This window comes from Anolis carolinensis, chromosome 2 (genome assembly GCF_035594765.1).
Source record: "Anolis carolinensis isolate JA03-04 chromosome 2, rAnoCar3.1.pri, whole genome shotgun sequence".
NCBI classification, from domain to species: domain Eukaryota; kingdom Metazoa; phylum Chordata; class Lepidosauria; order Squamata; family Dactyloidae; genus Anolis; species Anolis carolinensis.
The window spans coordinates 52,735,612-52,754,195 of record NC_085842.1 but is presented as its reverse complement, the minus strand read 5'-3'; the positions used below and the strand labels follow the sequence as shown (position 1 = coordinate 52,754,195).

Genomic DNA, 18,584 nt, shown 5'->3' with positions numbered 1-18,584 from the left:
GTTGTTCGATACCGAGGGACGTCTGAAAGATTGCTGGCGGTAAGAAGGAGGCGGGAAGCGTCGAAAGCGTTGAGGAAACCACTTGGTGCGGTGAGCCTGGGGTTGATCGCCGCATTTAGTGGCCAGAACTTTAAAGTCATGGTTGGTTTTAAGCTTGTCATCGGTGCCAGCATTAAAGAGGCCCATGGCGTCGAAGGGGAGGTCCTCGATGACCTGCCTCGAAGAAGAAGATAAGCCGGAAGATCTCAGCCAGGCGTGGCGGCGAATGGCAATGGCGTGGGCGATCATCTTGCCGGCCGTGTCGCCAGTATGCTTAGCCATCTGGATTTGATGATGCGCTAAGGAATCGGCCTCTTGTTGGAGGGTGGACATGACCGACCGGTCTTCGTCGGACAACTTCGCGAAGAAGGGCTGAGCTTTTTCCCAGAGGATCTGCTGGTATGCCCCCATACAGGCCCCATAGTTCGCCATTCTACAAAGTAGAAGGGCTCCGGAGTAGAGCTTTCTGCCGACCGCGTCGAACCTTTTACCCTCTCTGTCTGCAGGGGTAGTGGATTCACGACCGGAGGACTGAGAGGCCTTCACGACCATGGAATTCGGGTCGGGGTGGTGTTTAAGCCATTCTAAGGTGTCGTCATCCGTACGATACCAGGACTCGATTCTCTTCGAGGTAGGAGGGATCGAGGAGGGGGTTTTCCACGAAGATTGGATAACATCGAGGAGATAGGGTAAGAACGGCAACAGCGTGGCTGGAGGGGCCTGGGCTTGGACCCGTTTGAAAACCGGGTCAGTTACTGCTTTGGAAGTCTGTTTAATTTCTAAACCCAGGGCATCAGCCATTCTAATCATTTGCTCGGAGAAAGCCCGAATGTTGTCGGTAGGCGAAGGAGGATCCACCTCATAGGCATCATGGGGAGGAGAGAGATCGAGGCCTAAGGATACCACCGAGGCCGAGAGAGCAGAATCCGGGCGATCAATTTCTATCTCATCGTCTCCAGCCCCTTGAGGGGACTGGGGAGGAGATGACAACACAGTCTCTGGTGGCGGCACCGCCTCAAGAGCAGGAGCTATCTGCGGCCGAGTTTGTTTGGAGGCCGAAGCCTGGACCGCTCGAGCCAGGCGAGTGGTTTGTCTACCCCGTTCCGGTGTCGAGGTCGGGGGAAAAAGCTGCTGACGAGATGAACGATGAGAAGCAGCAGGTCGAGGAGATGGGACCCTGACCACTGTCTGAGTGGAGTGGTGGGGTGAGTCCTGCAACTCGCCGTCCGAGAGTTGGTGAGGAGAAGGCTGGCGAGGTCGCTGAGCGGGAGCGATCGGAGAAGACCTTCTAGAAGAAGTTGCCGAAGAAGGGGCATCCATCTTGGAGGAGGCAGAAGAGGAAGAGCGCTGGGTTGCCCTCTTCTTAGCGAGCGGTTGTTTTGCTGGAACCCTCAGGGATTTACCCGGTGTGGGAGGGATCATTGCTGAGTCGGATTGGGTCCGACGAGCTTCCTCATGAGCCCTTTTAAAGGCGATCTTCATCGCGGAGGTCGATGGAGGAGCCCCGAGCTGGGATCGAGCCGAGGAAACGGAAGCTACCGAGCTCGATGTCGAGGAAGGACCGACCCGACCAGAACGTGTCGACACCGTGGCCGTGGTGAGAGTGCACGGTGGTTTAGCGGCCTTGGACGACCTGGAGGCTCTGGACGCCTTAGACGAGACCGAAGGGGCATTAGCCGCTGAAGACGACATCGGTTCCGGGTTAAGCGGTGACTTCGTGCCCGAAGTCGACGGAGCGGGTTCAGGAGCGAGCGATTTTTCGTAGAGCGCCGCTCTAAGCCTCGCGGCTCTATTTTTGCGAGCCTGGGCCGTTAGGGCCAGGCAGAAACGGCAGGTACCGACGACATGTGCTTCTCCAAGGCAGTAGAGGCACTTGGCGTGGCCGTCGGAGTCAGGAATTTTAGCGGCACACTGAGTGCAGCGCTTGAAGCGAGTCGTAGACATGAGAATCCGAAGTGAACCTTGCGGCGGAAAAAAAGGAACCGAGGAGGACACGCCGAGGGCTGCCTTATATGCCCTCCGGGGACGGAGGGGCGTGGCTACCGCCAAAATTTAAACTTCAGCTTGGGAAGAGTTTCCGTTGGGACCTGCGCAGGCGCAGCCTCTCCATTAGTGTGCATTCACAGAGTACACGAAGAAAAAACATATATTTTTTAAAAAAAACCTTAACATTATTGAAGACAAGTTATATTTTCAATGCTGTCTCAAACTGCTAACATGGGACATATATTCAGAAGTTTCTCTACACCATTTCTCCCTACAATGACAAGGGGAAGTAACTTTTAATGAAGCAAGTTTTGAATTCAGAAATTGGCTTCTTCCAATAACTTCCATGAAGTGTCCTTTATGGCTGATTTCATTCTATCAAGAGTTACACACACCTCACTAGAATGTCAGGATTCAAAAGAATGCATTATTAAAATTGATGCACATCTTTATTGCTTTCTAGAAGCAAATCCTGTGTAATAAACTTAATTCACCAAGGATATTTCAAAATCTAGACATTATGTTTGCAATCTTCTTACTCAGGCAACATAAGGTGACATATCTTTTACGAAGGAGGAGGACAAATAAAACAAAGCCAATGCATAATTTGAGATACTTTTTTTCTCCCTTTTCATCTCATTTCAAATCAAAATATGAGTGATATGTGTGTGACATTTAACAGATATAAATGTTAGGAATGTGTTGGTCATAAGAAACTCCATTTGCCACTTCATTGCTAAGAAACTAACTTTGCTTATTAAAGCAACCTCCTTAATTAAAAATAAGTCAAGCCAAGCTTGTTGCTTGCTCATCCATCAAAGTTGCTGTTGCAGTCCAGATGTGTTCCTGGGATACAATATCATACCAATTAATTAAATGTAGCACAGATTTTAGCGTACTACGCTTACAAATTAAGCCAAATTTCAAACATTATTACAGACATAGAAAATACAATATCTAAACAAAACCGCTAAATCTGTCAAACTCAAGAAGAACTCTTATTCATGTTGAAATATTCCCACAAATGGGTTTGATTAAAGGAAGGCTTATCAGTAAGCCTTCATGATCTTCCATCTTGTCCCCCAGAATCAGGAATGATCTGGAGTCTGTACACTTATTTTGTCTTCTATTATGAACCATGGGAAGAAAAACCCAGAAGCAAATGGGGGGGGGGGGGGAGAATGTGAAGAAAGAATAAAAAAAGTCTCATTCCTCATCAATCCCTTCCATCCTTTCAGCAGACGCAGCAGGGTTTCTTTACAATTTTTGTTGAAGATTATTCCATGACCAGGACATTAACATTGCCTGGCCAAAGCATCTTCCATTTCATCATTTTCTACATAGCTAGCATATTGTAGTCAGGTCAGTAAGTAACATTCCCACATAATAGGATGACAAAATGTTGAATACTTTGCTTTGAATAATAAGGTATTGAAACTTAAGTTATTGAATAACAGAGCTTTTTGATTTGTGAGATCTGGGATATTATAGAGCAGCAGGATTTCAGGAGAGGAAGCGGTATTTATGAGGCAATCTCCCTGACAAACCAGAATCTCATGTTATTAGTCTCACAGAAGCTGTTAATTACCTACCTTTCGCAGAGGACATTTTCAGTGATGGAACAAACAACACGAGGCTATGAAAAGCTGATACTATATTGCAAATTATTCTGGAAAATAGAAGACTTCCCATTTTTACTACCTATCATCTTTCAAGGAAATTGCCACAAAAATGGGCTTTTCGTTCTGCATGATATATCCATGTATGTTTAGTTTTTTTTCATTTTTACTGGTAGTAACATCAATATAATGATCAGTATAATTCATTTGCATTAATAAGGGAAGGAGTGAATAAGAGAAATGATGGAAATACACACTTCCTTCTATGAAAGAATGTTAAGAGATATTTATCATCAGTCATAGTTCTAAACTTCTAATGTACATTTGTCCCCTCTTTCAAATCCACCAAGACAGAGAGATACACACACTGTAAACACTGACTCCTTCAGTGTATTTACACTCAGTAAAATTGATACATGTATGTGATCAAAATTTTAATTTAAACTCACTGGGATTTGGAGAAATAGGCTTAAAATGCATTACCCTGAGTTATTTGAATGCCTAAGGCTAATGCGGCAGCTACACAGAGGCAACAACATGAATGGTGGAAATCATAAGAACAGGTTCAACTGAAAACAGGTAAGAGTCTCTTCTAAAGCTCACCCATGATGATAGAGGCAATGAAGAAAATTATTGCATCTGCAAAGGATCTTTGCACAACTGGATGCAGACAATTTTTTTCAGATGCAATCTGACTCGGCTGTTGTGGTTTTACAGGTCAAGCGGGTGCAATTTTGCCTCCTGTTAGTCTGCAGGTGTCTCAATTTGTGCAGCATCAGGATGTGAACAAAATACTTGGGGAGTTGACAGCCATCACATGTATGCTGGATCTGTGTCTTTCTTGACACAGAAAGGGATTGGTTGAATGGATGGATGTGAGTAATGTCTCACTGCACCAAGGCAGGATTCTATTCTGCCCAAATGAGGCTCTGCAATCCACTATATTAGACAATTGCTTTTTATTTATCACTAGCTTGGGGACCCAGTGGTGCCCGGGTTATTAGAAGAAGGATTTATTTGTTTTGAGATGTTAGGTAATATCACTGAAGTTTGGTCCAGATCCATTGTTGGCTGGGTTCAGTGCTATCTCTATAAGGATAAATTACAACTCCCAGATCTGAGGTCAATCACCCCCAAACCAGGCCCGTATGCACAGGTGGCCATGTTGGGTCTGTGTGCCAAGTTTAGTCCAGATCTGACATCAGCTGGGTTCAGTGCTTTCTGGATGGAAGTGAACTATAACTCCTAAAATCCATTCCCACTACCCCCTGCAGTATGTTCAGTTGGCCATGGGGCTTCTCTGTGCCAAGTTTGGCCCCAGTCCATTGTTGGTGGGGGATACAGTATCAGTGAAGCTACTGCAAGTCCCATTATCTGTGGCAAGTTTGGTCCAGATCCATTGTTGGCTGTGTTAACATTGCTCTCTGGATGTAGGTCAAGTACAACTCTCAGTAAATCATGGTGAATTCTCCCCCAACCTCTTGTTCATTTGCTGATCAATTCCTCTGTTAACTGTGTGCCATAGGAAAGGGTAGGAAAGGGTTAAAGGGTAAGGTAGAGGCAGTGGGCAGGGTCATGCAAATTAAGGAACTCTGGGATGTTTATTCTGGAGGAAAAACAGAACATCTAGGATGAAATTGTCCCCATATGAATGCCTTCACTTGGGTGGGGGGCAGAATGGTATTTGTGGAGAACACTGGCAAGGTTTGGGCTACAAAAGTCCATGGTGCTCACTATAACCTGCATGTTAGTGGACGGAGGGCCATTGGCATCTCCTGCTCAGTGGGAGCTATAGCTGTTTGTGGAGGCGGGAGGCTGTCTGTGTAAACGGACACCTCCTCCACATACACACATACACATTTTCACTTTTATTATTTGTATAGAAGATAGATGTCAGAAGTAAATTGAGGAAGACAATTGCTGACCAGACGCCAAATCCCCTTCTTGGGCAAAGTTCAGGATCATGTTGTGCTTCTCTAAGTCCAAGAGTTGCTGGATGAAAAATACTATTTATACCCATTACAGGTGTAGTGATGGTTCAGAGATGGCTTTTGTTGCTTTAGTACAGAGGTTCTCAACCTGTGGGTCCCCAGATGTTTTGGCCTTCAACTCCCAGAAGCCTTGACAACTGGTAAACTGGCTGGGATTTCTGGGAACTGTAGGCCAAAACACCTGGGGACCCACAGGTTGAAAACCACTGCTTTAGTAGATTATGCTGAGGAATGAATCAGGGCAATGTGTCCTTGTTAGTTCTGCTAGAAATCTTAGTGGCTTTTGATACCACCAGTGATGTAAATATCTTTCTGGGCTGCCTCTTTGAAATGTGACTTAGGTGGATTGTTTTACATGTGTTCCAATACTTTTTAGAGGACTATGGTCAGAAGAAAGTATCACAGGATACATGCTTGACATGCTGGCTGATGAGTTTTGTCTTCACTTTTTTATTAATATGTAATGAAACCAATGATAGAGGTTATCTGGAATTTTGCAGCTCCTGAGCAACTGTTGCATTGATGATACTCAGCTCTATCTTTTCTTTCTATCAAATTACAAAGAAGCTATTTCAGTCTTAAACTGATGTGCATCATCTGGAAGAGGAGGACCTTTTTTGGATTATGCTTCAATTTATTTATCTCTGTCTAGTTTTAGTTTTCTTTTTAGAAGCTTTTTATATTCTAAACTGTTTTAGCTATATTTTGTTTTAAGCTGTGCTGTGAAGTGCCTACAGTCCCAAACTGGTATACAAATTAAATGAATAAATAAACATATGATGGTTTACATTATTAATTCATATTGTGGAAAGTGAGCTTCAGTATCTAACATGTGTATCTCTCCTCTTTTACTTGTGCAATTGTTTTAAAGAAATGGATTGTAATACTATTATTTTTAAGAAGACTTTTTAGGTGAGCACATTTCTGGGGTGACATTGGCCTTGGTTTTTGGAAACTACCTTCTAGGGATTTCCCAAAAACATGGAATATGAATATAAATAATGAATATAATAGTTCATGGTTGTAGTACTATTTGGGGAACAAGACAGGAGGTAAATCATATCTTACATGCCTATCATTTAAAATAATAAAGATGAATACAGAAGATGTACCATGAAAAAATAGATTCCTCATTTGTTTTATTTCTCTCCTACAATTCATTTCAATATTGCTATCAAGTAAGACTGCTAAAGGTAACAGGGAATAGTTAGAAACAAAAACATTTTTGTCTCAGAGAGGAATATATCAAAGTATGTTCTCGATAACAGGCTATGCAAAAAATAATTTTTAAAATTATATTCATTAATTACTCCATGTCCAGGTAACATTCACAAGCAAGCACACAGATATGAACTGCTTCTAACTGAAACTCTAAATGGTTTGAGACCTTACATCATATTCTCAGGTGGTGTCATTAGCCAGTTCAAATGCCTCAGTTGATCTGTATAAGTACGGATGTGTACTTTTAAAAAGGTAGATGCTGATAATCAGGACACAGAAAAACATTTAGTGTTTCTGTCATCCTCATTACTAACATCACACTACACTTTATTAAAAAGGACAATCAGAACAAATGAGAGACATGTCTTTAGGAAAGTAATAGTATATGCGTGCGCAGTCCCTGAGTTGCAACATCCGACTTACAAATGACTCTTAGTTAAGAACGGAAGTGAGACAACAGGAAGAGAAATCTACCACTAGGAAGGAAAGGGAAAATCACTCCTGAGAGCGTTATCATGCGGAAAAGGTATCTCTGCTGAAGCTTGATCACCAATCCTTGTTCCCACAACAAGCCAATTTTTACAAAATCCAATTATCACAGGGACAGAAAGTAAGGTGAAATCTTCTGTACAAGGGCTAAACAAACACCACAGGTTTAACCCTTCCCTATGCTATCCAAAGCTAAAGAATAATAATAATAATAATAATAATATAATAACTTTATTTTTATACCCCGCCCCATCTCCCCGAAGGGACTCGGGGCAGCTTACATGGGGCCTTGCCCGGCACAACAATCAAATAACAATAACAAAGCAATAACACAATTATCCCAATAAAAACATCAGCATATATATACTTTGACTGGAGTTACACTTAAAAATGTATCTTTTTGACTTACATACAAATTCAACTTAAGAACAAACCTACAGAACCTTGTTCATAACTTAGGGACTGCTTGTACTTGTCCCGGAACTATAACCATCAACAGCCAGCAAGGAAATCTTGTAGTGTGTTAAAGTCAGAGAGAACAGAGATGGCAGCATAAACATTCATAGACTACACCTACTTCCTCGGATGCAAGTCTATGAAAGTTTATGCCACCAACTTTGTTTTCTCCCTCAGTCTCTAAGATACAACAAGATCCCTTTGCATACCGAAAGCTATGTCTTTGAATTCATCAACAGCCAAATACAAATTGGCTCTTCAAACCTCAAGGATGCCTGTAAGGATGTTATGAGTTAACAGAAATTATTAATATGATTTTATTTGTTTGTTAAAAGAAAAAAAAGAAGAAGTTATATATTAACGAAGGCAGGCCTCGCATAGAATAGTTAGTTGCTGTTCGACTTTTGAGGAAGTTAGGGGCTGTTTGAATCAGCTGAAGAGAGGTTGCTCTTTGACAGCTTAGAAAAGCTGGGAAATTGAGGCTTGTTCACACAAGCAGACGGCAGCTTATTGTCATTCAGGGAAAGGATGAGGATATAAGCTGACTGGGAGTTTAGTCTAGAGGGAATCGGTTTTAAAAAAAGAAGAAAATCAATCCACGGCTTGATTGTTAAAGTGATAGTTAGATCACTGTTCTTTGAAGAGAAGTTGTTTAAGAAGTATTCATACAAATAAGACTGCACTGTAACTCAAGATCCTGAAACGTCTATATATTGCAACCACAAGCTTATGTACAAATAAACTTGAACTTCGTTGTTGTTCATAAAGATCAGTCTCCTTGCCTCACTCTGTGCCTGGGGGAAAGCCATTAGCATTTACCATTTATCGTAAATTTATCATTTACGATAAAAGACATTACCTCACGTTGGTGGCAGTTACCGTACCTTCTTATATAAGTTACCATATTTACTCATATAAATTCCTCAGTTCTGTTATCCTTCCTTATCCTTCAAATCCTCCTGATATATATACTTCCTCCAGACATATTTTCCCTCCATATTTTAAGGACAGTTCACAATGCCTTTACCAGTAATAATTCTAAGTGGAGACATCAGGTAGAGAGGAATAAATGTACCATATTTAATTAAGATGCAATATCTAAAAACAGTGCCTAATTTAGTTCTTTCTCGGAATCTGGAAACAGCTTAAAGTGAGATGAACAAAAGCAGTAATTGCCTGTGTATATGAAAATCAGGTTATGTGAGGACTAAGAGTCACAGAAGCATTAACAAGTTAGGCTGGAGTACCTGTTCCAACCTAAATACTAATTCAACTTAAGAATAAACCTTCAGAACCGATCCTGTTCATAACTTGGGGGCTGCCCATATTTGAGTGACTCATAAATTTAAACATAAATCCAACATTGCTTAAAACTCTGGAATCCTCATTAGGTCATTCACTGTGTAACAGACAAGAACAACTACCATTATGGGTTTTACTTTTAGAAGTTTATTGGCTGTGTGAATGATAATGAAGTTAAACATTTACACATACATTATTTACACATGTAATTCAACAATATTGCATCATATCACCATATACCACTTTTTGTTTTTTGTTTTTTTAATTTCAACCCAGAATTAAGAAATGAAACCACATTCTTTTCACCTCTTGACAAGATCACTCAAAATATTTCGGCTTCCAAATAGGTTTGCACATTCAATTAACAAATCAAAGAGCATCTTGAATAGAATAATTTGTATGCTTCTTAAAAGCCATTAGTATGTTTTTCCCCCTAAATTATGGTTCAATAAAGCAATGTCTATTGTTTACCATTATACTTACACGCAAACTGTAGTTTTGCTTCTCGGCTAACAATTGTTCCGAACGAATTTGTTGCTATGCACTGGTATGTTCCAGCATCTTGAGTCTTATTGGGATTATTGATCAACAAGCTGCCTTCAACCACACTGTAGCGGTAATCCATACCAATGTCAACTATGGTTCCATTTAACTTCCACCTATAACACAAAAGTGTCAGTTGTTGAATTTTGCTAACGTTAAAGGATTTATTGAAAAATATATATTGAACCAAATGACAAAAACACTTTCTTGTTCCTAACAAGCAAGCAGTCACAACTGCCTGTAGAATAATGAAATGTGATATAACTTTTGATAAGTGTATTTTTTGGTGGTCAGTCATAAAATGGATTACATTTTTATTGCTCTTGCATTGCTGCTTCAAGATGAACATTTTATAGTATCTATGAATAATCTGTTCCATCTTCTCAAATGCAAGATAAATCTTCAGAACCAAAAACATCACAGTTGAGATCGTGTTATCCAGATTTATATACTTATCAATTATGGTATTTAGAAGTGCCATTTCAATGACATTCCTGCTGAAGGGGATGTCTCATTGGCAGGGGAGGTAAATCACTTTTTTGCCCACTTTGAAGTAAGCCCACCACAGATAGCTGGAATTCAGCCAGTGGGAAGCTGCAGCTTCTACCTCACCATGGAGGAACATAAGGTAAGGCGTGTTTTGAGCGCTCCAAATCCTCAGAAGGTCACTGAACTGGATGGCATTTCTGGCTGGGCGCTTAAAGACTGTGCTGACCAATTAGCCACTGTTTTTGCTGTGATTTCAAACTAGTTTTTATGTCAGTCTATTATTCCATCTTGTTTGAAGGCCTCCATCATTGTTTCGGTGCCAAAGAAGTTCCCTACTGATAATTTTCAGGACTACAAACCCGTGGCACTCATTTCCATCATCATGAAATGCCTTGAAAAACTAGTCTGCCGGCATATTATTTCTTGCCTTTCACATGGAAAAGCATCAGCTTCATATAGAGCTAACAGATCGACAGAGGATGCCATAGCCATCACGTTCCACACCACTCTGACCTACCTGGATCAACAGGGGAACTATATAAGGATACTTTTTGCAGACTTTAGTTCTGTGTTTAACACAATCCTCCCACATGGACTGGTGTCTAAACTCATGGATCTTGGATTGTCATATTCAATCTGTTCCTGGATTATGGACTTCTTGTCTGGATTTCCCAGAGATTAGGTAATTAGGTTAGGTTAGATTCTGTAATGATATCTCTCAGCTCTCACTCTCAACACTGAGATGCCCTGGGGCTGTGTGTTGAATCCTCTGCTTAACACTTTGTACACATATGTCTGTACCCCTATCCATCAGAACAATATCATTTCCAGATGATACAACTGTGGAAGGTCTTATCTTTGAAGGGGATGAGTCTGCCTATCGGGATGAGGTGGGCTGGCTGCTCTCATGGTGCAAGGACAATAATCTGGTTCATAACATGAATCAGACCAAGGGGCTTATAGTGGACTACAGAAAGAAGAGACCAGAAATCCAGCCCTTGGTAACAAATTGAGACAAAGTGGAGTGGGTGGCCAGTTTTAAGTTTCCGGGTGTCACTGCTAAGGGGGATCTGACCTTGGGCACTCATACAGCAGACTGAGATAAAGCTCTTGCCCTATAGCTGTAACTATTTTAAACACCAAGGTTTCACACCAATGTGGCATTGGAGGCAGTGCAGTGGTGGTTGAGGTGTGGAGGGTGTGTTGTTTTGTGGTGCGTGCTGGGGAAAGCATTTGTAATGCAATAGCACCATTATACTGTTGCACAACAAATTTAAATGCTTTCCTATCTGCCACAATAAAGCTATTCAATTCAATTCAATGTTATGGGGACCAGGGCAGTATATATAGATAATACCAATTGGATTACTGCACATGACTACTAGAGGAAGGGAAAATAACAGGAATTAGTTAAAATATGAAAGGAGAAGACAATTTTGATAGAGGTTTGTTTCCAGGAAGAACTGAGGCAGGAAAAAGTATAGGATGGGATTAACAAGTGTGTTTGGTGCCAAAGATAGAGAATGGGGTGTGTGTGTGTGTGTGTTCAACTATAGTTTCAGAAATTAACTTTAAAAGAAATGGATTAATTTTTCATTGAGGATATAGCAGTTTTAATTATTATAAAATTAAAATGTTTTTTATGGGGGTTAAGGAGGATTTCAATGCAGAATCGGTTATTGCAAATACAGATAATTCATTTTCCGACTTAATCAAACTTCTTTGCTTCATTCAATATCTCTTAATCCAAACAGGGATTAAAAATATTATAGACCAAGTTAAAAACAATATATGTATATCTGTGTGGGTATTGTGAGCACCCCTAATTACTAATGTCAACATCAAATTATTTAATATAATTTGCAGGCGGATATATGGGATATTTATTTCTTACATGAGTGAATTAACGCTAATAATAAATATATTTAAATATCTTTCTTCTTACAGGGGTTGATGCTGCTGTTGCTGTTCCATACTTCTAGCAAGAGGCAGAGGGACTTGAATAATACCACAATTTTGGCTTGAAAAGTGTGGTCCTCTGGCATTGGTATAAAACAGCAGTAAGCCTCATAAAGAGGAAGGAAAAAGGCCAACTAATGAAGTGTGACTCTTTAAACCACCTAATAAATGTGGTGATTTGTACAGAGATAAAGCTCCTCAGTCAGAATAAAACAAAATTTTAAGGTAAGTATTATTGTTGTTGTATACCTTCAAGTCATTGGCTCATGGTGACCCTACAATGATCCTATCATGGGGTTTTCTTGGCAAGTCATAATCCAACACCCAAACCACTACATCACATTTGGTCACAAACATTGCTTAAAGAGATACATTTCAACTAGGATTTTGGATTTGTTTTTTTTTCTGATGACGAAGTGAAGTGTGTTTGGTAGTCTAATGTTTTTAAAATGCAATGTACCTTTGTTTCTAATATTGTCTCAATATTTCTTTATTTTCTTTGTGTCTTTCAGAGAGCACTGCCTGAGAAATGGAAGGAAACCATGGAGATAACTGGAAGGAGAAGGGAACTAAGAAGACAAATTGAATAGCACTTTAGTGATGGACTCCAAGAAAAGGCATAGATACTACATTGATTTTAAATATTCATGTGAGAATTCAATTTCTTGGCTTTGTCTCTTAAAATAACATTTAGCAATCATGTGTGTGTGTGAGAAATTCAAGTTTTTCTTATGGGATACTGTCAATGCAGAACAGAGTGGGATGAATGGGTCTGGCTTTTATTTCATAAAGTTTTTATGCTTTTTTGTAATCTCATTCATTCTTTATAGTAGTCTGGACAGTGAGAAATCAGATTTTTCAAAATTCCTACACTCATTCCATTTCCACTTAAATTCAAACTGGGATGAAGAAGGGAAGGAGGCATGAAACAATGGATGAGATTTGTGTTTTAATCATCTCTTGCAGTTTGTTAACATTAAATGTTAATGTAGATTATAGGTCCTCAAACATTTAAAACAAGGGACCAGTTCACTGTCCCTCAGACCGTTGGAGGGCCTGACTATAGTTTTAAAAAACTATGAAAAAATTCCTATGCACACTGCACATACCTTATTTTGAAGTAAAAAAACAAAACGGGAACAAATACAGCCTCAATGTGAGGGTTGGAAAAGACGCCTTGGACCATCTAGTCCAACCCCCTTCTGCCTTTGTGCAGCAAAGCATAATCAAAGCATCCCTGACAGACAGCCACTCAATAACAACAACAACAACAACAGTACCATAATAAACAGGGTTGGGAGAGATCCCTTAGGCCATCTAGTCCAACCCCCTTCTGCTTTCATGCACAAAAAGCACAAGCAAAGCATCCCTGACATGTCTTCCTTGGTGGCGGCGGGAAAGGTGCACACGGGGCATGGGAGGAAAAGGTGCCTTCCTCGGTGAAGGAGGAGGGAACCGCCACCTTGGGTACAAATCCACAGGACAGGCACCCGGTGGGCTGGATAAATGTTTTCGGCGGGCCCATGAGGCCCGCGGGCCATAATTTAAGGAGCCTTTGTGTAGATTAAATTAAAGTAAAATAAAATTCCTCCTTTAATGTGAATGCAGTAAGCATATTTTAAAAACATTGTTTCAGTCTAAGCATAATGCGGCAATATTTTTGTCATTGATTGACATATCTATGACTTCAGTTCACAGAATTCTAGAACTGGAAAAACATTAATCCCAATTTAGGATAATCCCACTAAAATTGATATATAATATATGGATCTTATTTTCCCTTCCCATTAATTAATTAAAATAACACTGACAAAAACTTTATAGATATGCAACAAACCTTATCGTTGGTTTAGGATTTCCCTTAACTTCACAGCTCAATTTGACTTTCTTCTCATCAGAATCCAGTGCAAAAACAACACTGCTTGGTTCTTGGATGAAAACTGGTCCACGCAGTATATTATCATCTGTAATATACATAATAATGAGATTCATGTCTATGGTATACAGCTGAAACCAATGCAGTATTGTTAGGAAAACACTTTGCCATATGTGAAGCATATTAGTTAAAATACAGAGAGGACACAAAAAACCATCAAGTAATTTGACCCAGGAATGTCAGCATCTTAAGACCACATGCAGAAAAGAGTTATCTTTTTCAAAAATTCATTCTCCATGTGTAGATGTTACTGGATATGGGAGAACCAGTTTGAGTGTTGGACTAGGCTTTTGGAGACTTAGGATTTGAATTCCCACTCAGCCACAGAAACCTATGGAACGAGCATAGGCAAGCACATTCAGTTTCAGAGGAAGGCAAAGGCAAACCCTCTCTGAATAACTATTTTAAAGATAATCCCATGACAGATTCAGTTTGACCTTAGGGTCAGTGAGTTTCCATGGTCAAATGCAGAAATGCAGTCCAACACTCCAACCATTACGCCAAGATGGCTCTCAGGACCAAACTTCCTGAATATGTTATCTTAAAATTCTTATGGCTAGTAACTATGTCTCCAGACAGGTGTTTCATTATTTTAGAATGGCGGGAACATTCTATGTCCAAACAAGTATGTCATGAAGAGGACAGTATGGAGAAATCGGCAAAAGTAAAGATAATGCTCCTAGGCAACCATTTTCCTCCACACATTACAGGAAGTTACATCATTAGCTTTGACACTAACAGCTGTGCATTGGAAAAAGATAAAGGAGAAAACAAGATCCTCTAAGTGCATTCTTATTTTAAAACCTACGTAATATATGTTCAGCATAAAAAAGTAAAAATAACAAGCTTGTTAATTTAAGAAAATTGAAGAGATGATAGAAAATGTATTCAGTTAATCAAGCTGGTAAATACTGTAAGATATGAAAACAACCAGAATAAGCTTGCTTTTTTACATTGTGCAAATGAGTTTGAATAATGTCAGTGCTTCAAGAATAAGGAGAGTTTATTCCAATTTATTGAAAGGTAGCAAGACAGATAACATTGTTTTGACATGAAGCTTCAGTAAAGAATAAAAAGAGAAGGTAAAATGAGGTCTACCTTTTTACTATTTAAGGGGCAATTTGAGTGATTACTATGTAACAATAAGTGACAAAAAGAGTTATGTAAAAGAATAAACTCTAAGAAAATAAATAACATTTTATAGCAGTCTTCACATAAAAATATCTATCAGCATATGAACTATTAAAAACAAAATGTTTAATAAATGACAATGAGAAATACTGCTATGATATTAAAGACAGCTCTTCCGCATACCAATATAGTTACTAAGCTTATGATGTTTAAATCTGATAACATACTGACCTATTAGTGATGGTGGAGAGAGAAAGAATAACAAATAACAAAATAACAGATGTAATCCTCAAGACAATAAAATAAGAAAATTGTATGAAAACATCAATAGTAGATTAATAACTATGTAACTGATCTAAATGGTGTTACACCTTTAATTCTATCATGATGTTTAAGAAGGATATTTCACCTGGTAAATAATTCCTTCATTACTAAAGTGTGCAGTATAATAATAACTTTAATAATAACTTTATTTTTGTATGCTGCCTCCATTTCCCCAAAGGGATTTGGGGTGGCTTACATATGGCACAAGGTGCCTAAAACAACTAATAAAATAAACAGACCGTACAATACAAAATAAAACTCGAGTATGTAAAACAACAATTTGAACTCAGAGCAGCACCCAATAACATATAGTGCCATCTGTCGTAAAAATATGACCAACTGTAAACAAGAAGAAAGGAAAGGGATAGTGCAAGTTGTAGCTAAGGAACAAGGGAATGGGATGAAAGTGTCGTGCTGTATCATTATTGCAGACCATTAAGCTAGACATTCTCAAAGGCTTGTCTTCAATTCCCTCCAGAAGGTGGATAGGGTGGGGGCCTGCCTAATCTCCCTGGAGAGGACATTTCAAAGCTGGGAGGCCACCACGAAGAAGGCTCTCTCCCTCGTCCCCACCAACCATGTTTGTGATTGTGCTTATCAAACAACTGCATGCTCGTTAGTGGTACCATGGTATGTCCAAAAGACCTTACCATGCAATTATAGGCATAGTTGGTCAGATGTAAGTTCACCATATTTGATAGAACTTCCCTACACTAATGGAGAAAGCCTTATCAAGAAATTATAATTTTTTTGAAGGAAACATTTGAACTAAGGCCCCTTACACACAGCTACATAAAATTCTACATTTTCTGTTTTGAACTGGAATATATAGCAGTGTGACTCAGATTACCCAGTTCAATGCAGATATTGTGGGATTTTATGCCTTGATATTCTGGGTTATATGGCTGTGTGAAAGGGCCATAAGACAATGGAAAAGTCTCAAGATTATTCCCTTTATTCCAGCGTGGGCTGGCCATACCCAATACCCCACACCCCAGAAAAAAATGGGGTGTTATAAAACATAAACTGAAAAGGAATGGTAAAGGACAGAGTTGATCCTAACACCATCTGCCCTGGGTTATGTAAGCTAGGAGGAAATTGGGAGTGGTGGACAACCTTCTACTTCATTCCTCTGCTGTTGATACATTTATATCTTCTTTATAACACGCACCTTTCCAAAGAGTTAATGATGGATGAGAGTTTCTTAAAAGTGAGATACTGAAGGCACAATTGCAAAAAGTGCCAACAAGGAGAGAAAAAAAAGAAGTATAAAGAAACCAGAATGGATATCCTATGAATGTTTAACTGAGCTAATATTGAAAAGTGATATGCACCAGAAATGAAAAGGTGGGAAAAATTTATTTATTTTCTATATTTCTACCACACTCTTCTCACTGCGAAGGGGACTCAGAGCAACTCACGGTTTGGCCACTTCAGTGCCACATTGCAAATACAGTGTATAAATATAATATAATACAAATCAAAGCACATGTAACATAAAATACAAGACAAAAATCACACAAAGCACAATAATTTTCAGAAATAAGATATAAATAAATATTAAGTATTAAAAACATTTAAAACCAATTACAATTATTGTGGAGACTCATCAATGAAATAGCATAATTCGCTAAGCTCAGTCACCGTGATAAACAGGAGCCAGCATTAAAGTTGATAAAATCACCAAAAAGAAAATACCAAATTGGAATTCCAATGAATAATCAACATATGTAGGAAAAAGATTCATAAGGCTAAAGTGCAAAATGAGCTCAGGCTTGCCAGAGAGATTAAAAACAATAAAAAGGGGATCTTTGATTATGTCAGTAGAAAAAGGATGAACAAGAAAATGGTAGGACCTCTGCAAGGACAAGATGGTGGAATGCTGACAGGGGATAGGGAAAAGGCAGAACTATTCAACATCTTATTGGCTTCAGTCTTATCACAAAAAGAAGTCAGTTTTCAACCTAAGCAATATGGAGTGGATAGGGGAAATGCAATCCGGGACAGGTAAAGAAGAAATCCAGGAATATCTGGCCACTCTAATCGAATTCAAATATCCAGAACCAGATGAACTACATCCAAGAGTATTGAAGAATCTAGCACAAATCATTTCAGATTTGTTGAGAGTTTTTGGAGAACAAAAGAAGTTCCAGAAGACTGGAGGAGGGCAAATGTTGTCTTTATCTTCAAGTCAGCCTGACATCAATATCAGGGAACATTCTAGAAAAGATCATTAAGGAAGAAGTTTCAATTGCTTAGAAAGGAATTGTGTGATCACTAAAAGTCAACATGGATTTTTCAAAAACAAGACATGCCAGACTAATCTTATCTCTTTTTTTGATAGAGTTACAAGCTTGGTAGATGCAGGGAATGCTGAGGATATAGCATATCTTTATTTCAATAAGGCCTTTGACAAAGTCCCCCATGACCTTCTTGGAAACAAATGTGGGCAAGGCAATTCTATTATTAAGTGGATCTGTAATTGTTTATGCGACCAAATTCAAAGACTGCTCACCAATGGTTCCTCTTCATTCTGGAAAGGAATGACTAGTGGAGTGCTGCAGGGTTCTATTCTGTACTGTTTAACATCTTTATTAATGACTTATCAAGTTTGCATATGATGCCAAATTAAAAGGAATAGCTAATACTCCAGAAGACAGAATCAGAATTCCAATGACCTTAACAGATTAGAGAGCTGGGCCAAAACTAACAAAATGAATTTCAACAAGGACCAATGTAAGATACTACACTTGAGCAGAAAAACTGAAATGCAAAGATAGAGAATGGGTGACACCTGGCTTGACAACAGTACATGTGAAAAAGACTGTGGAGTCTTCATGAACAACAAGTTGAACATGAGCAAGCAATGTGATGCTGCAGCTAAAAAAGTCAATGGGATTTCAAGATGAATAGTGTCTAGATCAGGCATGAACAAACTTTGGCCCTCCAAACTTTAACTCCCACAATTCCTAACAGTCAGCAATTTTGCTGGGATTTCTGCGAGTTGAAGTTCAAAACACCTGGAGGGCCAAAGTTTGCACATGCCTGGTCTAGATTGAGGGAAGTCATGGTGCACCTCTTTCCTGCTTTGGTCAGATC

The 18,584-nt window shown here is 39.4% G+C and overlaps 1 protein-coding gene across 8 annotated transcripts in view; it reads right to left on the bottom strand.

Annotated features, from left to right (window-relative positions):
* The window catches only part of cntn4 (contactin 4), a 727,084-nt gene that overhangs the window by 301,769 nt on the left and 406,731 nt on the right, over positions 1–18,584 (bottom strand). For all 8 annotated transcript variants that reach the window (XM_008105345.2, XM_008105346.2, XM_062969727.1 and 5 more), the window contains 2 exons: positions 13,932–14,058; positions 9,587–9,762 (listed from right to left, as the gene is read on the bottom strand). In XM_008105345.2, coding sequence (XP_008103552.2) covers positions 9,587–9,762; positions 13,932–14,058 — 303 coding nt within the window. The remainder of the gene's footprint in view (positions 1–9,586; positions 9,763–13,931; positions 14,059–18,584) is intronic.